Below are 23,188 nucleotides of genomic sequence, written 5' to 3'. Positions count from 1 at the left end.
AAGAAAGCCAACCCCGAGATCTACTACGGGCTCTTGTCGAGTCATTGTGACCGGTCCGATTCGCAAACAAGCACCGATCCTGTACGGAAAAGGAATGCGCTACAACTCGCCTCCAGTTCATTTGCAAACACCGGATCATCGGTTTCGACTTCGCAACTGAGAATCGGGGTTCTTTAAAAATATGTTAAATAATACTAGGACCATTCGGACCCAGAGTATAAATATTGTTATTTGACTATTCATTGGGCTGGTGTATATGAAATGTCAAGAATTTTAAACGAGTGGGAGAAACTTCATATCTTTCTTTGTAAGATATTTCTTCGATCAAAATATGACCTGCTTGATTCGATACACTTTTCCTACCGAGTTTTTAATGTATACATGTCCTTTCTACAGTAGCTTCTTGAAAGGCATCCAAATTTGTACATGTCTCGTTGAGGTCTATTGAAAAATTAACGTGTTCAGAAGTAATACTTTTAAAAAAAATGTTTATTTTCATTGAATTTTAAATAGAATCGTACGTATTTTACTAGAGGATGAAAATTCGAATCAAACGAGTACAATGATCCCGTGATTTCGATAATTTAACGTCGAGATACTTGCGTCTGAAAGTTGACTACTTAATATTTCAGACGCAAGTATCTCGAGGTTAAATGACCGAAAGTATATGTTCATTATAACCGTTGGATTCGTCTTTCGGTGCTTTACGTGAATAACGATGCTAATATATAGGGTGTCGTATAAAAATATATCGGAAGTACATTTACAATTTCAGATATAAATGTCAGACTACGAAAAACAACCGACAAAATGGACCGACGCCATTACGTGTTAAACCAGTTATAAGATAGGTATGAGGCGGGTCTGAATTAGGTCTGAAATAAAAATTATTCACATAGTAGTCGATGTTTGAGACTACTTACAGTTTCAATTTTTAGATTTTTTAAATATTTGCTTTCGGATTCGGGCCGAGCCGTCAGCCGGCCCGACCACGCGTAAAAGAACAGTAGCCCCTAAATCGCATTAAAGACCGTTCATAGCGCAATAAACCCACGACGCTGCCGTGGTCCGATGCCAAGAAAGTTCGGACATCGTCGTAACCGTATTAAAAGTTTCGGTTGATCGCGAGTTGCCGTCATTAACCGGCGACCAACCATCGGGTCACTATGACCGACCCCATGGAACAACAAACGTGGCAAGAATCCGATTCGTTCGTCCAGCAAGCTGGTACACCGTCGATCGATAGCTGTTCTCCTCGACACCGCGGTTCTTCGTGCATTTATCGTGAGATTTCAGAAAAATTAATAACACAATGGAACCTCGATTATTTGAACTAGATTTTCCTCGATCTTTATCATTTAGATTTTGGATTATTCCAAGTAATAACGGTGGAACTATAAAAGGATCTCGACTAACCCTTCGGAATACGAATAGTTTTCAACGACCACTACAGACGAATGCAGCAAGGTCATCTTGACTCATGATAAAGTTTGTGTTGGAAAGTGGGGTCTCATCGCTTGCGGGTCGAAAGAACACTGCATTCGACGTAAGTGGGTTAAGCTTTCGACTGAGAATTTTTTTCCATTTCACCGGTTCGACTGGGCGAACGATTCTACCGTGGAACAATCCTGCAGACTTTCCAGAGTACAACGGTGTACTTTTTTAACGGGTTATGAACATTTAATCTTGTTTCAACGACGTTCAAAGAGAATTTACCGCCGTCAGCGGTGAATTTATTTTTAAACCCCGTCGAGATCCGGCAAATTTTAACGATTACGGAAAAATACATCCTCGTAGCTCAAGGACACATTAATACCGCTAAAAAAATAGTTCGTTCTGATATCGTGGATATGTAAAAAATACCCAAACTTCGCTTGTCGTATGAAATCGGGCCAATTGAGAGTTCAGATTAATTTGCATCAACTTCGAACGCGTGTAACTTTTGAACCAATTTTTTCCGTGCCTTGGAGCTTGAATTTTTGGCGTTTTCTCGACAATATCTACGGGAATATGCATAGAGGAGCCAAGAATCTCTGGACCCGTAAAGTAAAGTTTAGCCTGATCTTCTGTCTTCTTCTATCTTCTGACCTTCTATCTTGTTGTTATCGATCCGGTCGAAAATGATTGAAAGAAACATTCTGATCAGACTGGTCGCTACTAAAACTACGGGGAAGACGAACGGGGGAGCGGGCGGCGGGGTTTTTGCAACGTTCATTTCGCGTCCAGGAAATTCTCACCTATTACGGATATTGGAAACGTCGGTTTCCCGCGGGAGAGCGAAGGCTTCGACCCAGATTTTAATGGAAGACCGGTCTCCGGATTACTTCCGTTTCCCGTATGGAGGCTCCTTATTGTCTGTCGAAATTGAATGAACAAGGAAAAAAGGAGCAGCCAGTCATCCCGATGGACAATGACGCCGGCCCGCCGCGGATGACTTCCGCTCTGGACGGCTCAGGAAATTCCTTCGGGACCCTTTCGCTTCCCAATCTCCTCGGAAACCCTTTCGCGATCGCTTAATCCTCCTCGAGAATGAATCGGGACCCTGCGATCACATTCGTAAAAAGAAGCTTGCAACTTTGACTGGAAATATCAAAGGTGACTGTGAGAAATTTCTTTTAATAACTCCGAGAACTTAAATCTCGCGAAAGCAATGGTTTTTCATTTTTCTTATGTACTGTGTTTCGTGGTATACAGATTTGTTTGTTGTTATTAGCGCCTACGATGTTGTAAAAAGTTATCGATAATTATAAAAAGTCAATTGCACTGAACGTTTTAGCGAATTTCGTCGCATTTGGTATTTTATTTATAAACGAAATAATGGAGACTTTTGTGCAACATTTAGAAATATCATTAAAAAAATATTCACGGAAAATCACGAATCTTTGACGACATGCCGTTGATTTTAATTTAGAAATTGTATTAATTTTGAACAATGTTCTTAATTTGTATAAGAAGACTAAGAAAGATATGTCAAATTTAAAAAAATTTTAGAGATTTACTCCTACGACAATGTTAACAAATTTAGTCGAATGTAACAAATTTAAGAAATATATTCTTGTTACAAATTTGAGAAATTTTTCTTGCGAAAGACTCAAGAAATGTAATCTTGTAACGAACTTAAAAATATTAAATTTTTTAACAAGCTCCTAATAAACTCAAAAATATAACAATGTAATACAATGTAATAGCAATGTAATGTAACAAACACAAAAATATATAATTGTAACAGACTCAAGAAACATATTGTTGTAACAAACTTAAGAAACGTATTGTTGTAACTAACTCAAGAGTATTAATTCTTGTAACAAACTCAAGAAACGTATTCCTTTGACGAACTCAAAAATGATAATTCTTCTAATCAACTCAAGAAATGTATTCCTTTGACAAACTCAAAAATGATAATTCTTGTAACCAACTTAAGAAAGGTATTCCTTTGACAAAAACTCAAAAATGATAATTCTTGTAACAAACTCAAGAAATGTATTCCTTTGACGAACTCAAAAATGATAATTCTTCTAATCAACTCAAGAAATGTATTCCTTTGACGAACTCAAAAATGATAATTCTTGTAACCAACTCAAGAAATGTATTCCTTTGACAAACTCAAAAATGATAACTCTTGTAACCAACTCAAGAAATGTATTCCTTTGACAAACTCAAAAATGATAATTCTTGTAACAAACTCAAAAATATTAATTCTTTTAACAAACCTAAGAAATATAGCCTTGCAAAAGAACTTGTGAAATAAACGACCCAAGAAATTTCTTGCAGCCGTTGCAAGTAAAGACTCATCGAAAGAAATTCAACAGTCGAGAGATCATTTTCTCGCATTTAGAAGCCTGCGAAACGAATTGAGTAGGATTAAATTGGAACAGAGACAAATAATTATTTTCCAAGCGGCGGACGATAAAGTTCCTCAAAGAAGAACACAAAAACAAAGAGAGAATGAACGAGAGAGGGGGGGAGGGGCAGAGAAAATAATCTTCTCATCTGTTGAAAAATTAAGGATAAAAACCGTAGAAATCCGGCGGCGGTCATCGATTTCCAATAATTGAAACGAAATTTAAAAAAGAATTCAATAAGTTCCCCAGCGAGAAAAGTTTGTTGAAATTCTGTTCGTTCTAATTTACCGCCTTAATTAAACGTCAGGCTAGCAGAGATCTCCGCCTGCAGACCGGAAACGCTGCCGGATTGTTATATTTCCCTCGACAGCGTGTCAACAGTTCCCGATTGCCGATAAAACGCCGCAACCATTTTTCCCCTAGAATCTAGTGACATTTCGGTTTACTAGAAGCATTCAAATATCTCCCTAAATATTCGTTTTTTCGCTATTACATCTTAATACATTTCTTTTCAGAATCACACGCAGAATCGAATAGTATAAATGAAATTGACCATTCTGTTGAAAAGGAAGTACAAGTGCACATTACAACTGCACCGATGCACTTTTGGAAAAAAATCAACGTACTCGTGAACGGAACCTCGTGAATAGTGTAAAATTTGTTATGAAATAATAAAAAAATATATTATACCGCATACACCACTATTCATTCACATATTGTCTATATATTTTCGTCTTTTTTTCTCTTTTATTGTGCTTATGCTAATCGGTTTGTACTTCTGTTATTACTAACGGGTTATATCTCATATATACAATAATATTGATGCGAATCTGGTCGAATATATTCCTGCAGTCCCGCGCGATTATGCTACATGCGCATAAACCCTGCAGTTTACTAACACGTTAATGCGGCAACGCTTCGAAGAATAGCAAGGACTCTCCTGCGGCGATCTCTCGATAATAATCAATCGATAAGCACCGCAGAGAGAGAGAGAGAGAGAGAGAGAGAGAGAGAAAGAGTGATCCGTCTTGGCGGATTCGTAAAAATCGGATCGCGTGCCACGGCCGAATAATTCCGCGGATAAATTTTTTAGGGGATCGCGTCGTCGGCGAAGTAATTCGAAAAAGAATCTGATCGCGGCCGCGCTGGCAGACTTTATTTATCGTCCGGGGAGTGCGGCGAAACCGCCTCCGCCTTTCATCCTCCTACTTGAAACTGGAACGTGCCGTAATTTCCAATATCCTACGTGGAGAATTGCCTTCTCTTCTCTCCCCTCTTCCGATCCGAATTTCCCGCCGAAAGATGATGATACTAACTCGCCACGTAGAAAAACCCCCGGATATCGTTAATCGTTTTTAGCCGCGAGAATTCTCGCGGGCGCGACGACGACGGAATGTGAATGTTGCTCGGGCCAGGCAATTTTCTCCGTTCTCGTGGCGAGGATTTAACGCGGTAATTAATCGACTGTCCTATCAGTGTTCAATTTTACATGGGTAATTCCTGTGCATTTCCCGTTTCCGAGTATGCCGCGGAGTTCTTTCGTACATGATATCTTCGCGCACGATCGAAAGGATCGGGCGTGAGACATTTATTCGAACCCATTTTAAATAGTGGACAGTGAAAATTTCATGAAATCGTATATTTGAGGAACAGTTGTAATTACTAGACCATGAATCCTTGTACAAAATAACAATTTATTGCATTTATTACAAGACACTGTGGAGCTACTTAGAAATGTTCTGCTGTCTTCAATCATGTTAATAATACATCGATATTGTAGAATCTGATTTATTTTTCTACTATTTCAAATTGCAGTTATTTATTTTTGTTATGCAGTGGTGCGCGGTTAAATTTACACGAAATAATAGAACACAGAGAGAATAGATGCAGTGAAAATACAAAAAGACGAACGTACATCAACAGAATGCCACGACTGGAGGAAGTAAGCATGCAAAAAGGAAATTTTATTATCAATAATTTTCGTCTCACTTTTATAATTGTAGCATCAACGGATAGCTGAGATTCTTCCGATTAAAATGAGTCCAAACACGACGCAAATCGGACTATATTCGCTTGAGAGCTTATTATTATACAGGGTGGGTCGCATAACTCGCAGAGTGGGTCAATAACTTTAAAGTAGCTTAACTTGAAAACTTGGAGATCTCGTCACGTACTTTGCTAAACCTTGCTTTTTTGTTTTAAATAATTAAATCTGCAAACGACAAGCTGAAAAGCGAAGTCGCTGAAAATTATTTTTCATTTCCCGCATTGTGAATTCGAGAACGTTTGCAATAACAACGATACCATTTTCATTCTGATTATTAAATGCGCAGAAGGTAAGCTGAAAAGCCAATGCGAGGCAAAGTGATGGAAACAAATAATTAATTAATGAACAACTGGAACCACGCTAATTGAGTTCATGTTATAAAGGGTGTACCGTTTAATCTGAGATTGTACATGTTTTTGTAATATTATGTTCTTAAATGAAATGAAATATCTTCCAGAAGAAAAGTAACGTGTTGTTGTTTTAATAGAAAAAACAAATTTATCCTTGATACAAACATGAACATTCGACTAAATATCTTAAAATGTATTGATCTTACAAAAAAGTGTTCCAAACGAAAGTTGTGCATTTTTTACGTAGAATAATGCTTACGTAGAATTAATAAATCCAATGCTTGGAATAATAATAGTACCACGCATTAAAAAACTAGTATCGTTAACTATAAATAATATAAAAGTGAGTATACGAAATTTTTTACATCTTCTACTTAAATGGGACACCCTGTATAACGAAAAGTCGATAAATGCATTATCGAGAAGTTTTACGACAAAAATACGAAACATGAAAGCTATAAATCAGATTTAAATAGCAGCTAACGAAAATTGTTAATATTTACTAAATTGCAAATTCGAGAACATTTATAATATAATAAGCAGCAAATCGGCGAACGAAGAAAATGAGCTGTAAAGTGAGCGTGAGACGAAGCGATAGAAGCTAACGATCTATTAATAAACAGCTGGAATTACAGTAATTGAATTCGTGTATAATTGGGACGAGTTCAGGATAATACGTTAATGGACCAAAATGAATCCAGCGGGAATTAACAGACTGACGAAGTAATGGAGCAGCTACGTTATGAAATAATAATAATAACAATTTCGTTTCATATCCGAGTCAAAAGTTCGCCCACACGTTTCGTCATGGATTGCGCAGGGAACCGGCTATAACAGCAACAATGGATAACGTCTTTGTAAATTAATTGACGGATCATTTCGGAACGGGTTCTCGACACTCCGCGTTCTTTCGAACACAACAAGACAATTGATCATGTTCTTCTGACAAGTAAGAATTCTTCGATCTCAATCCGCGATGTGCAACGAACGCATCTGCGGTGTCTTTGTTGTCACCTTATCGTGCATTTTAGATTGCAAAACAAAAATTCGATCACAAAAATATTCGGACATTTCTCAAAGCGGAATAACTTTGCAAATTCGACTAAATGATTTACATTTATTTTTTTGCAAATGTTGGACGAACTAGCTCAATAGAGAATGAGCGAGAAATTGTTTTGAAAAAGTTGCAAATCGGGTGAAATCTGTTTTATTTTTATTATCGTCCCAACCGATTGCAATTTTGGCAAAAATTTGTTTACTCAGAAAAATATCATTGCTCCAATTCAGTTTTTAAAAATGTTCGAATATTTTCGTGAACAATCGTATATCTTTATTCCGAAATTCGTTGAATTCTTTCACTGTTACGAATTTTATTAATTTATTTCATTAGTTAATATTCGCAGTTTAGGTGTGAAACATTCACAGGCGTGCGCAATTTCGCAGGAACAGGCGTATATCAGCAGTTGCATGAATTTATGTTAGACTGTTCATATTTCGTATTCATTAATCATTTAAATCCGTCCATGTTTTAAAATTCGTCTAATCTTTTCACCGTTTTAACTTTCATTATAAACCCATGGAATCTGTGCTACACGTATTATGCATTCGCTGCTGCGCACAATTTGCATGTAACAGCAGTTACATAAATTTATATTAAACTGTTAATACTTCCTTCCCTCGTTAATCAGTCTAATGCACCTACATCTTCTGAAATTCGTTTAATCCCTTTACAGTTTTAACTTTTATCATAAATACATGAATTCGCGATCTACAGGGTGCCCTTTTTTATCATAATTTCTTCTTGAACTTAAAATTCCACTCTAATAAACGAACGTTTTTTATCTTTAATGTTCAAAGCCGAGAACATTTGCTCCATTAATAATTTTCGTAAATATTGTTTACCACTGTACCACACTTTTGTCGCAATGTACAGGGTGACTCGCGAAACGTGCGCACCGCAGATGACTTTCAAATGACTTTCCATGACTTCATGGAAAATAATTAAACACAAATGTTGCATGTATAAATGCAAATACAATGTAATATTGAATTCGGAATCAATATACAGGGTGTCTCACCTAACTCAAGTATTTAAAATATCTCGCTTGTTTTTTACGATAACAAAAATGTCAGAGGAAAACATTAACTGGTTCAGAGAGGCAAATATTAGGATAGGAAAAAAAATTTGTTCGAGGTTTTATTTTTCGAGATTTCAAGCTCGTCGAAGTTTTTTTAAATAGAACGATATATTTTTATTATCGCTGTATGATAGCAGAGGTCGAGACGAATCCAATGACCTGTAATATTATGACCTTCGCGTGACCTTGAGTACGAAAAATTCATAAAAGTAGGATGCTTGATGTAATTAACGAAATAACGATAACATAACCTTGACATAATCTTGACGTAACCTCCAAGCTACGTTGGAATAATTGGATAGTAAATATCGTGACTTTTGCAATAACTGACTTGAAATATTATAAAATAAAAATTCTCGTAACATCTCCTAATAAAAAATTAAAACATCATATTATAAAGATATATATTTTATTTTTTCTATTATATATTTTCTGCTTTTTTTATATTCTTAAGCAATTTGCGATATTTTGACACTTATAGTGCTTGCAGATTTTGAATGAAGAAACAGCAAGAGATTGTCGAATATATACAGAGAGTGATTCACTTAAATTGAACATCAAAGTTATTATATATAGTTTATTTTTTATGGCGCGATGTCGTTGCTCACATCAAGACAAGTTCAACGACTCTTTGAGCGTCTATAATAAATTAAGGTAAGTTACACCGTTTCTGTGCCCTTTAAACTTGAACTCGTTTCTTAATTGCCAAGGTCATCCCAAGGTCATAATATTACAGGTCGTCGAACTCGTCTCGATGCAAGCAATAACGTCGCACTATAAAAATATACGATAACGAGCGAAAGAATGTCGATGATCTTGAAAGAATCATTAAAATTACCTTGCTAGAATGATTCTTTGTTATTATCGGATGCACGCTTCGAAACCATTTAACCCGAGAAAGATAACCTACGTCGCAGAGGCGCCTGCGAAGACTGTTGATTTTTGTTAATTTTTCATAGAGGTCTAGTGATTTAAGTTTAAAATTACTTAAAATATAAAAAAATATAATATAAATGCATTTTATTTTTACAATAATGCCAAACCTTTAAAATGACTAGATTAACTTAAATAAATATCCATTGTTAGTATAAAATTGACGCCTTAGAAAAGCATACGCCTCTGAAGCGTATGGTTATCTTTTACGTACGTTGTCATATGGTTATCTTTCTAGGGTTAAACACAGCGTTGTAGTTTGTTCACACCTTTCTAAATAACGGAAATAACTTTGATGTTCGATTTAAGTGAATTACTCTGTATATATTCGACAATTTCTAACAGATAAGAAGTATAATTGTAACAATTTTGCATCCTGTGGATTTGTTCAAATTATTCGATCAACAATCCTGTTCACGGTTTCGATCGAACACTTTTCTTATTCAGCGAGAACCTTGCAGTTTCTCGTCGTTACGGTATTATCGAGTGTTTAATGAATCAATAAACACAGAGGCCGACGAGGTTCCTATAGAAAGTTCGACCAAGGATCGGTCACGATCAGCCGAAGAAAGGAGAAACGAGCGGAGTGAACCGTGGCGAAAGGAAGCGCAGTTTTTCTATTAAAAGTTGCGAAGTCGTGGGAAAGTTTCGCAGGATAATTTCGCAATAGATATCTATCTTAAGCCGGATAGCTCTGATAACAGAGTCGAACCAGCTCTCGATCCTCGTGTCGGACGAGCAAGGAGAGAAAAAAATCGTAACAGAGGAGAAACCCGGCAGCGGAGAACCCGGGCAACAGCCGAGTCCCATTTCCCTCGCGTTGCAAGCTTTCAAATTAAACTCTCCGCGCGAATTTTTCCGCCACGGTGTTCCGCAAAAATTGCGAAACGAAGTCGGCGTTGCTGATTTTTCTGCAAACAGCGATTCGAAGAAAAGTTTTCCTTTTATTAGAAAAAATTGTAATAGGCCTTGAATAGAGTTTCTAATTGCAACAGATTCTTGATGGAATTTTAAATTATAACAGATAGTTTTTCAAGTATTTCATTTTTTTAACTGAGACGCGGTTCATAGAAAATTTTGACAAAATTCAAGGTCGAAGCTAACGACTGCATATTGCTACTGTAAACATTTCGATAACGTCGCGCCCCGCGCATGATTTTGAGAATTAGATTCTATGCGCTTGTAGCATTGTCAGCTTCGCTCCGACCTTTCATGGAAAAATCATCGACGGAATTTTCATTTTTTCTCAACCGCGACGCGACTCGCGAGAAATTCTGAAAAAATTCATGGTCAACATCTATAACTTTCGATCACGGCGGTCTCGGGCGTCATTGAGAGAATCGCGTTACCATTTCGCGGTGAAAGTTTTGAGTCGATCGAAGCGGTAAAAGCGCATTCGTGGAAGAAAAACGTTCCGACGACTTCGAGTGGCGTCGGCATATGTGCGCGGGGCCCGTTTTGACGGCGACGAAATAAATGTTCATGACTGAATAAGTGGTTCGTGTTTTATTCAGAAATTCCGGACACTTTTCTTGCATATTGTATACACACGCCTCGGTAACCAGGCACGATTGTCCGAGATCTCGGACGGCATTCGACACCCCGAAATGTATACAGCACATTCGTGGTAATCAGCTTTTTGCAAACGCCGCGTTTCGGCTGACATTTTTGTGAAAACGTATCACGGCGCGTCCTTTCTTTCGGTGTATCGATTGTCGCCGGAGATTGCCCGCCCTCGGGCGCAGATTTTGCATAATGGCGATACGCGTTACGCGCAAAGAAAATCAAATTAACATCGCTACGCGTCTGTCCCCCGATTTTCCCTGGGGCACGATCGCGTCGTCCTTTGTCGGCTGGTCTTCTCGGAATGTTTGCGAACAGTACGCGAGTCGCGTTTTAATAAAACATTATGGCCGACGGCGGCCAACGGGCTAAGCGGCTTCGCCCAGCGTTACATTTTCGACGAGCGCCGCGGTTTTATTGTCGCAGCCGCGATTTTATTTGTACATTGTCGCGCCCGCTTTCGGAAACTTTCCTTTTGTTCGGGTTTAGTTGAATAAAGAACGGTAATTGAATCCGCCGGAACGCCGCCGCGCGATGCTCCGCTGGCGGACATTTTGGCCGCGGCCACCGGAAGTCTCTTAATAAGATTTTAGTGTTGATGAGAATCACTGGGTTGCGGCGGAAAGTGGGTCAGTTTGAGCGTTGCTTCCGACTGCAGCTGGATTTTTAATGGACTGTACCATTTTACGCGGTGTTGACTGGTTTTCTTATTTAAAAGCGGAATTTCGTATTCAAAAGTACCTTATCCTGCGGTTGAATTGGTTTACAGAAATGGATTTCGGTTGGTTTCACTGTCTGCGATTCTAGTTTTGCATGCGAACCGTATTAACGATGCATAAAAAGATAGTTTGAACTGTTAAAAATTCGGTTGTAGATCGAATTTTACATTTTAGCGGTGAAAATGTTGGTAAAAATATTATTTAAAGGGAGAAGAAATTGAGAAAAGACTTATTCCGTGGAGACAAATATTTTACCTTATCTTATCTATTTTGCATTACACTTTTTAATATCAACTATTTCTTTGTTTGCATTGATTTTTCATTATATTATCAATCATAGATTTTATAACAAAATTATACAGTAAAGTATGCACTTTATATTTAATGACCTAATAGTTTATTAGAGACTGATTTTCAAGATTTACATTAGTTAGTCATGACACCAGTTTTAAATGGAAACAGTATCAGCATAATGTAGCATAGCTTGTTCGAAATCTAGTTCCATCATGAATTAGAGGTTATGTTGCATTTTAATTTGTTAGAAAGGTTCAAGAATCTAACAGGAAACAGTTTGGAAAAAAGGGGACGTTCAACAGAAACTTATTTCATCAGAACAAATATCTAAAACTTTCATCGAACAATTTCTTGCATCACCTTTTTTTTGGTTTATGCTGATTTTTCATTCGCAGTCCATTTTTTATGGACTGTACCATTTTTCGCGGAGTTGGCTGGTTTTCTTATTTAAAAGCGGAATTTCGTATTCAAAAGTACCTTATCCTGCGGTTGAATTGGTTTACAGAAATGGATTTCGGTTGGTTTCACTGTCTGCGATTCTAGTTTTGCATGCGAACCGTATTAACGATGCATAAAAAGATAGTTTGAACTGTTAAAAATTCGGTTGTAGATCGAATTTTACATTTTAGCGATGAAAATGTTGGTAAAAATATTATTTAAAGGGAGAAGAAATTGAGAAAAGACTTATTCCGTGGGGACAAATATTTTACCTTATCTTATCTATTTTGCATTACACTTTTTAATATCAACTATTTCTTTGTTTGCATTGATTTTTCATTATATTATCAATCATAGATTTTATAACAAAATTATACAGTAAAGTATGCACTTTATATTTAATGACCTAATAGTTTATTAGAGACTGATTTTCAAGATTTACATTAGTTAGTCATGACACCAGTTTTAAATGGAAACAGTATCAGCATAATGTAGCATAGCTTGTTCGAAATCTAGTTCCATCATGAATTAGAGGTTATGTTGCATTTTAATTTGTTAGAAAGGTTCAAGAATCTAACAGGAAACAGTTTGGAAAAAAGGGGACGTTCAACAGAAACTTATTTCATCAGAACAAATATCTAAAACTTTCATCGAACAATTTCTTGCATCACCTTTTTTTTGGTTTATGCTGATTTTTCATTCGCAGTCCATTTTTTATGGACTGTACCATTTTTCGCGGAGTTGGCTGGTTTTCTTATTTAAAAGCGGAATTTCGTATTCAAAAGTACCTTATCCTGCGGTTGAATTGGTTTACAGAAATGGATTTCGGTTGGTTTCACTGTCTGCGATTCTAGTTTTGCATGCGAACCGTATTAACGATGCATAAAAAGATAGTTTGAACTGTTAAAAATTCGGTTGTAGATCGAATTTTACATTTTAGCGATGAAAATGTTGGTAAAAATATTATTTAAAGGGAGAAGAAATTGAGAAAAGACTTATTCCGTGGGGACAAATATTTTACCTTATCTTATCTATTTTGCATTACACTTTTTAATATCAACTATTTCTTTGTTTGCATTGATTTCTCATTATATTATCAATCATAGATTTTATAACAAAATTATACAGTGAAGTATGCACTTTATATTTAATGACCTAATAGTTTATTAGAGACTGATTCTCAAGATTTACATTAGTTAGTCATGACACCAGTTTTAAATGGAAACAGTATCAGCATAATGTAGCATAGCTTGTTCGAAATCTAGTTCCGTCATGAATTAGAGGTTATGTTGCATTTTAATTTGTTAGAAAGGTTCAAGAATCTAACAGGATACAGTTTGGAAAAAAGGGGACGTTCAACAGAAACTTATTTCATCAGAAAAATATCTAAAACTTTCATCGAACAATTTCTTGCATCACCTTTTTTTTGGTTTATGCTGATTTTTCATTCGCAGTCCATTTTTTATGGACTGTACCATTTTTCGCGGAGTTGGCTGGTTTTCTTATTTAAAAGCGGAATTTCGTATTCAAAAGTACCTTATCCTGCGGTTGAATTGGTTTACAGAAATGGATTTCGGTTGGTTTCACTGTCTGCGATTCTAGTTTTGCATGCGAACTGTATTAACGATGCATAAAAAGATAGTTTGAACTGCTAAAAATTCGGTTGTAGATCGAATTTTACATTTTAGCGGTGAAAATGTTGGTAAAAATATTATTGAGAAGAAGAAGACATTGAAAAGAGACTTATTCCGTGGAGACAAATATTTTACCTTATCTTATCTATTTTGCATTACACTTTTTAATATCAACTATTTCTTTGTTTGCATTGATTTCTCATTATATTATCAATCATAGATTTTATAACAAAATTATACAGTAAAGTATGCACTTTATATTTAATGATCTCATAGTGTATTAGAGATTGATTTTCGACATTTACATTACTCATGATTTCAGTTTTGGATGAGAAGGGTATCAGTATAATGTAGTATAGTTCGTTCCAAATTTAGTTGCATCATAAATTGGAGATTATATTGCAATAGCATTATATTGCATGTAACAATATGTAACAATATGCTCAATCTGGTTCATTGTGGATATAGCATAGCTTGTTCAAAATCTAGTTCCATCATGAACTAGAGGTTATGTTGCTTTTTAATTTGTTATGAAGATTCAAGAATCTAATAAAATACAGTTTGAAAAAAAGAAGACATTCGACAGAGACTTATTTCATGAGTTCGAATATCTCAAACTTTCATCGAACAATTTCTTGTATCAACTTTTATGTTAGAAATAGTTTTCCAAGATTTACATTGCTTGTGAGCTCAGTTTTGCACACAAGCGCTATCGTCACGGTGAAAAGTAGTATTTAGAATTAAAAAGATAGTTACAGTTTGAAATGAAGGTTATGTTACGCGTTAATTGTTACAAAGATTGCTTAACGTAACGAAGTAACGTATAGAAGAAGAATTGTTTACCAACGAAAGGTCAAATAGCGAAACTATTTATTCCATCTTAGACTATTAACATTTGTATATATATATTTTAATATTCATATATTTATTATAACATGTTTATACATTTATTAACACCAAAACGATTAGACAGGTGAATTCTGTCTTTGTTACTAATTTCTCTTCTACAGTTACCGAATTTATAAAAATGCTCCTATGAACAATTTTATTTACTAAAAACTTCTTTGTTCAAGCATATATATTATAATTAAAATTTTACAAAGTCTAGCTAAATCTAATCTTATCATTATTATAACATTCGTTGGTAACGTTTAAAGCTTGGCAGTTCTAGAATTAAAGTTCAAAGAAATCGCTAAGTTGTACTCCTTGAGTACCAATCACCCGCGTTCAAATAATTTCAACCGAGTTCTTTTGACGCGTAATTTAAACGATCTGTTCGCGAACTCGTATCGAAACTGCGGACTCAAATTCGCCCATACGTGTTCTCATATATATCCATGATTTCGTGATACGATTAAAGATTCACCGAGCAGAGTTTTTAAATGCTTCAAACAGTGCTTAACAGTGCAATTAAGTGTTCCTCGGCTCGCCCGAGGCCGCTAATATCGGAACCGAAAGCGAACGAATTTGAGAAGAGTCGGTCGGACGCGTCTGAAACGGAAATAAACGAACCGGGCAAATTAAAAGCCCCGTTACCCCCCTCCGGCTCGGGTAATATCTCAAAGTTCGCCGGCTGCATTACGGCGGGATCAAAGAGACCGTTACGAAGTCGCTCTTCCAGTGGAATAATTAAAAAAGATCCGTTTCCACCTCGGTGATAAGGTGACTACGCTTCCACAAACGCATTCCAATTCTCCCCAAATTTCGAACACAAATTCATTTGGAACAGAAACGATATTTACCAAAAGTATTCGCAGTAAACAACGTTCGCAAGCCTTGTGTAGATCATCGGTGAAATAGATTGCTGATAAAGCCGCTAAAACATAATCTGTTTCACGAAATTTCTGATCTCAACTTTCGAGTTACCAGGAATTCTTCTTGCGAATGTTGCTCTTATGAACAATGGTGTTATCTCGAGAATTTCAGCGAAGTAACGCGAAGAAAGTTGTTTGCATTTACGTGTGTCAATTAACGTCGTCAATACGTGCCATTTCGCCCAACGGCCAGTTACTTGGTCGCTGAACAAAACACTTCCTCGGGTATAGTGGAGCAGCCGTGTACGTGCGAAACAACGATACGCGAAACTCGAAGGGCCGGAATATCCCTATTCGTGTCCCTTTCGCTGTAAACACTAGTTCGAAACTTCCGTTTCGAACCACTTCATAGATCGGCAGATATACTGACGTGTAGCGTCAACCAATTACGAACTTCGACGCCAATACCGATTTCTGTTTCATATTCCCCAGCTCTGATATCTTCCTTGCGTTGTAATAGTGTTGGCTCGCCCCTTAACCCTTTAGGGCACAGGATTTCAGAAAATAAAGTAGACCCACACAGAAATTTTATGGCGTTTTAAATTAAACAAAATTGGTATATTTTTATTGACAAAGGAATCACATAATATAAAAGCATAAAAAAATAATAATAATTCAATTAAATTTGTTGTTATAGGGTGGGACTTAAATAGCCCCACCGTGCCACATAGGTGTTATATATAAATGCAAAAAGATGGGACATTTTGAATCCCACCAGAGTTAACAAAGGTTAGGTATCCCTTTGACACTGGAACTACGAAGGGTGGTCAAAACGACTCGTTTGGCATTTCTTATAATCTTTACTAATTCTCAGTAGAATTTGTTTTTTAAAATTTCGTATATAGTTATGTGATGTATTTCTCTTCTTTCTCGTTTTTTTGTGGTAAAATTGTATACAATAGGGTAGATGTTCCAATTTCCGCCCCCCCCCCCCTATTAAAAACGTATAGAAAAAGAAAAGTTCTTTATACATAAATTGATACCTTTCCTTGAATCTTACATGTTGATAGATAAACATAATACAAAAATATAAATCATCAATATACATATGTATAAATCTTTTCTTTTTCTGTACGTTTTTATTCCGAGGGCACGAAAATTGGGGCGTTCAAGTCCCTGTAGGGTCCGTGTCCCCTATTTGCTAAGAGGTCCTATGCTAAAGATTCCTAACCTTAAACATCAGAAAATCAGTAACCTAAGATATGAGGAGGAGGGAGGCAGTAAATGATAAGCACAGCAGAAAAGGGTAAAAAATGAAAAGAATTAAGGAACAAATGGAATCGGAGGTCGGAGAATGAATGAAAGAGTGCGAATGAGAGAAGAGGGGATTTCCCACTCTGCATTTCGCATTAGAGAAAACGACGGAATGGAGAGCGAATGGAAAGATGTAGAGAAGGGAGAAAGAGGCGGAATAAATGTAAAAGGTGGGAAGTAAAGGAATGCAGGACGGGAGGGAAGATGCAGTAAAAGAGGCGAAGCAGGAGTGTAGAGAAACAAGGAAAAAGGGAAAAGGAGGAGAGATAGAGTGAGAGAAAGAGTGAACAGGAGAAGAGTTGCATTAGTTGTAGGAGTTAGTTTTTAAGCGTTAATTGTAAACGATTGATTTAAGTGATAGTATTAAGCGGTAATTTTTATTTTTATTTTTATTTTTATTAATTGTAATTTTAATTTTGAAAAGCGGAAGTGTCGTGGAACCCGTAAGGGATCATTAATAAATAACATGCAAGTTTAGGTCGACGAACATTTTGGAGAGAACAGAATGTTTATTTATTTATTTGTAACGACGATAAGTCAGAGATTGATTGTCGAACGTATAAAATTTGGATTTTCGACGATTTTTATTAGTTCTGAAATCTTAGAGATTCGAATGATTTAGGCAATTTTCGTTGATTCGAAACTTCGTGATTTAAACATTACGGACAATTTAATTGGTTCGAAACTCCTGAAAGTTTAAACAATTTAGGCAGTTTCTATTCGTTCCAAGCTTTTCAAGATTTAAACAATGTATCGAAATGGAATGTCGATAGCACCAACATTATTGAAAGGAAAAATCAAAATTATTGCCACGAAAGCACAGAAAGAATAAACAAAATAATAGAAGTAGTAGAATCGTTTCAATTGATTATTTTTATTGCATATATTTATATATTTTTATAATATATATTTCAATCAATTACTACGAAAGTGGTTTATGGTTGAACTTTTGAGAAATTTTCAGTTCTTTAACTAATTTTCAGTTCGATCCATGTCTTTAACTTTTAACACTGAGATTTTATTTCAAAAAAGAAAAACAGTCATTTAAAAACTGTAGATAACACAAAATTTCTCTTAAAAAAAAGCCATAATACAAAAACGTGCCGCAAGGCTCGAACAACCGTACCACCTCTTCCCAAACTGTCCATTCTTGTGCACAATCTGAGCGTGAATTATAAAGAATTTGCTACCTAAGATACGAATAACCAGCAGACTCACCGCGGCTGAACTGTTCGTTGTTGGCGATCACTTTCTCCGCGTTCTTCCTGGCGATATAAAACCACTCGCTGGTGTTGCTGAGGTACTTGTACTCGATAGCGAGGTCCTTGACGAGTATGCCATCCTGGTCCTGCAGCCGGTGGGCGAATGGGCAGAACAGCCAGCGTTCCTTGTACTGCAGCTTGTCGTAGCAATTCCCAGCGGCGAATATGTCCTCGTCGAACTCCACCATGGAGAGTATGCTAGCGTGCAGCAGGTACTCGGAGGACAACATCACCTCGGGAGCGTACTTCCACAGCCTGGTCAGCATGTTGGCCCTGTTCACGGCGAGGTTAGCTTCCATCCTGAACTTCTCCTGGGCGTACTGATCCACGACGCCCTCGCCCAGGTTCAGGTCGGTCCCAGCGGTGCAGTTCTCGCCCAGCAGATGCTGGTTCTCGATGATCCTGAGGAACCTGGTCACGATGTCCACGTGGACGCCTTCCTTATTGGACTTGGCCTGCTCCACGATCTTCTTGCCGTAGTCCTCGTACTCCTCGTGCTCGGAGCTGTTCCTGCCGTCCTCGTTGTCGCTGTACACGTCGTAGTCCTCGAGGATCGTTCTCTCCGCGTCGTCCAGGTCGCCGCTACCGTCTATCTGGGTCCCGTGGACGACGTGCCCGAAGACGTCGTCGGTCGTGTTCCCCGCGGTTCTGTTCCCGAACATCATCCTGGCCCTGTTCCTCGCGGTGGCCTTCCGCAGCTTGTTCATTGAACTGTTCCTGTGACGCACCGACGTCGAGTTCTTCGGCCTGCCCTCCTTCTTGCGCTCCGACAGCCTCGTGATCAGCTTGTCTATGTCCACGGTGGACCGTTCGTCGATGGACCCCGGGAACTCGTCGGGACTTCTACCCCTGGTCTGCGACGAGTTGCCGATCGCCTGGACCCTCTTCCCGCCGGCGTAGGCCAGGTCAGGCTCCTCGAGCTTCACCTGCCTAGCGAAGTGGTTCCTGGAGCGACTGTGCCTGATCTGGGTGGCGGGCTTCTCGATGTTGGTCTCCGGCTTGGGCCAGCTCCTCGCCGGGTCCTCTCCGCCCGTGAACCCTTGGTCCAGGTACTCCAGCTCGTCGTCCAGATGGCTCGGAGGCTCGGTGTCCTCGCGGACCTCCAGTTTCCGCTCGATGAACGACGGCCGATGGTTCTGCTGGTGGCGCAGCAGCTCCTTCGGTTGCTCGATCTGCGCCTCCTGGCCCTCGTACCTGGCGGCAACGGGTCCGCGCCAGCACGTCGCCAGCACCAGCACGTACCAGCCAACCGGCACCCTCATCTTGGCGGCGTGTTCAAGCCCGCGACCGGCTGCAGCAACCTAGCGGATACCCCTCCCGCGGTCACGTCATGGTTCCGCGCACCGACTTCTCACCATTTCCGGCACACGGGCGTGTTAGATCACTGCGATCCCGGCGTCACCAACCCGTCACATCGTTGACACTCGGGGTTAAATACACTCTCGGACGACGGGAGGCCGGCTGACAACGCGAACCACACTTTGGTGAACGAAGGGGACCCGGTCAGAATGTTCATCGCCGATGTGGAAACGATTGGGCCAGGAAACGATCGAGTCTCGGGTCGAACGAAGGGGTGGAGGGCCAGGTTCGGCTACAGGTGGTGGTGCAGGCTAGCTTCAGGTCGGGTCATCGGATTTCGAATGACGGGACATCGTCGCGCGGATCATCGTTCCCGACGGTCCTGTGTTGCCTCGAAACGTGGTCCCCGAGGAAGAGCGTCGTGCCCGACTCGCGGTCTCGCACGCGGCGCCAGACTGAGGGTTGAAACAACCCCTTGTGCCGACCAAGGAGCGAAGCGCACCGCGCATGCACACCCTCGCCCGGTCTCGCCGACTGATTTTATTAGAATCAACCGGGCCGCCGTGTTTTCCGCGGGAGCGTCGAGTGGCGACGCGTGCCGGACCCTACGACTCGATGGATCCGTTAGACGATGATGGACGCTGTCTAGATTGTCTCGACGGACGCTCGAGAGCACCGAAGGCTGATGGAGATACTCCTACCTCCGGGCTGTCGATTCTGCCAGCGGGAGCTGTCCGGCTAAACGATGACGCGGTCTTTGGGTATTTCGTACTTGTTACCGAAGTGGATGCTGCGTTCATGGAAGACGTTCTATTTTGTTTAGAATTCTGTTGCAGTACAGAGATGGGCTGATTTTTCTGTATTTTTACGGGCACCTTTTAACCAGTTAGCTGTGTTTGACGAGTATATTCGACATGGAGAAGTGGTAGTATTTTGTGTCACGACGAGTATACTCGTCATGGAAAAGTGGCAGTATTTTGTGTCACGACGAGTATACTCATTATGGAGGAGTGACAATGTTTCGTGTCATGACGAGTATACTCGTCATAGAGGAGTGGCAATATTTTGTGTCATGATGAGTATATTCATCATGGAGGAGTGGCGATATTTTGTATCATGACGAGTATACTCATTATGGAGGAGTGGCAATATTTCGTGTCATGACGAGTATACTCATTATGGAGGAGTGGCAATATTTCGTGTCATGACGAGTATACTCGTCATAGAGGAGTGGCAATATTTTGTGTCATGATGAGTATATTCGTCATGGAGGAGTGGCGATATTTTGTATCATGACGAGTATACTCATTATGGAGGAGTGGCAATATTTCGTGTCATGACGAGTATACTCGTCATAGAGGAGTGGCAATATTTTGTGTCATGATGAGTATATTCGTCATGGAGGAGTGGCAATATTTCGTGTCATGACGAGTATACTCGTCATAGAGGAGTGGAAATATTTTGTGTCATGATGAATATATTCGTCATGGAGGAGTGGCAATATTTTGTGTCATGATGAGTATATTCATCATGGAGGAGTGGCGATATTTTGTATCATGACGAGTATACTCATTATGGAGGAGTGGCAATATTTCGTGTCATGACGAGTATACTCATTATGGAGGAGTGGCAATATTTCGTGTCATGACGAGTATACTCGTCATAGAGGAGTGGCAATATTTTGTGTCATGATGAGTATATTCGTCATGGAGGAGTGGCGATATTTTGTATCATGACGAGTATACTCATTATGGAGGAGTGGCAATATTTCGTGTCATGACGAGTATACTCGTCATAGAGGAGTGGCAATATTTTGTGTCATGATGAGTATATTCGTCATGGAGGAGTGGCAATATTTCGTGTCATGACGAGTATACTCGTCATAGAGGAGTGGAAATATTTTGTGTCATGATGAATATATTCGTCATGGAGGAGTGGCAATATTTTGTGTCATGATGAGTATATTCATCATGGAGGAGTGGCGATATTTTGTATCATGACGAGTATACTCATTATGGAGGAGTGGCAATATTTCGTGTCATGACGAGTATACTCATTATGGAGGAGTGGCAATATTTCGTGTCATGACGAGTATACTCGTCATAGAGGAGTGGCAATATTTTGTGTCATGATGAGTATATTCGTCATGGAGGAGTGGCGATATTTTGTATCATGACGAGTATACTCATTATGGAGGAGTGGCAATATTTCGTGTCATGACGAGTATACTCGTCATAGAGGAGTGGCAATATTTTGTGTCATGATGAGTATATTCGTCATGGAGGAGTGGCAATATTTTATATCATGATGAGTATACTCGTCATAAAGGAGTGACAGCACTGACCACTGACAGCACTGAGACGGGCCAGCCAACGAGCGCACGAAGCCTAGTTCCGTTCATTGGCTTGGCCGTCTCGCGTCAGCTGATCTCGCCTCTCATTGGTCAGTGTTTTTTGTTAATAGCTCGTAAACAAAGCCGCGGATTGCATTTTCGCTAAAGAAAAAGTTACTTTAAATGACCTCAGGAATCATCCCTTTCCGGGTGTTAACATAATTATGGGACACCCTGTGTACGTAAGATATACAAGCATCCATTAAGAAGAAACGTCAGTGAAATTAAAATCGAAAAGTTGTGACCTTGAGAATATTTCTCTTTTTACCATGTCACTAGCATCTTCGAACCGAACAATGTTTCCCTTCGATATTTGTTCGTATTATCGAGAGCAATGAAAATTCTCAAGATCATTCAAGGTCACCGGTGATTTTTTCAGTGAAACTCTAATGGTTAGATTACAACATTTCAGATAATTTTACGGTTACTGAAGTACTCGGTATTACGTGAACATTATAATCCACGTCACGAATTATACAAACTTGCAATTAGCTGGTGCTGGTAATGATATCCATCAACGACAATGTACTAATTAATAAAAACGTCCCACGGTTCTGTTAAACAAGAAAATAAACTGATTACTACAAATTGAAATTAATTAAGTAAGTGCTGAATGAGAACGAACTGTATAACATTTATTTGTAATAAAATACCGTCAAATTTCGCTTCAATTTTCCAAGTACAGTAAATTCTCCTTAATTAGCGCTCAGATTATGCACAAAAATGGACAATTTTGGAAGGGGATATACGATTATTCGAGCCTTGCGGCTTGTTTTTATAGTTATTGACAATCGGTAATTATAAAAATGAAACGCAAGGCTTGAATAATTATATCACCTTTTCCGAAATTGTCCATTTTTGTGTACAATCTGAGCGTCAATTGGAGAGAATTTACTGTACACTGCTATTTAAAAATTATTTCATTGCGGTTGGATTATTTTAGGGCATTTGTCTTTCGTTTGTTATAATTGTTTGCTTTTCCACCAGCGAAGAATATTTTAATTCAATCATTATCTAAAACAGAGTTATAAGTATGCAAGATTTAACTAAATATATTTAATATCAATTGGTGTACGATCTTTTACGTAATGATATTTGAGCAATGTTTTTATGGTGCCCCTTATAACAATCATAGAATATAGTATCATTATATATAATAATTTTACAATTAATCACAGATTAAATAATATTCTAGTTATGTGTAGTAAT

The 23,188-nt window shown here is 38.6% G+C and overlaps 1 protein-coding gene across 1 annotated transcript in view; it reads right to left on the bottom strand.

Annotated features, from left to right (window-relative positions):
* Window positions 1-20,127, bottom strand: part of LOC117219946 (metabotropic glycine receptor) — a 297,453-nt gene extending 277,326 nt beyond the window's left edge. Inside the window, exon 1 of the mRNA XM_033469527.2 lies at window positions 18,245-20,127. Within this exon, the coding sequence (XP_033325418.2) occupies window positions 18,245-19,550 (1,306 nt within the window). The 5' untranslated portion in view covers window positions 19,551-20,127. The remainder of the gene's footprint in view (window positions 1-18,244) is intronic.
* Window positions 20,128-23,188: the final 3,061 nt, after the last annotated feature.

Source organism: Megalopta genalis, chromosome 5, assembly GCF_051020955.1.
Source record: "Megalopta genalis isolate 19385.01 chromosome 5, iyMegGena1_principal, whole genome shotgun sequence".
Lineage (NCBI taxonomy): Eukaryota > Metazoa > Arthropoda > Insecta > Hymenoptera > Halictidae > Megalopta > Megalopta genalis.
Note: the sequence above shows the minus strand (reverse complement) of the source record. Positions and strands in the feature narration are given on the sequence as shown.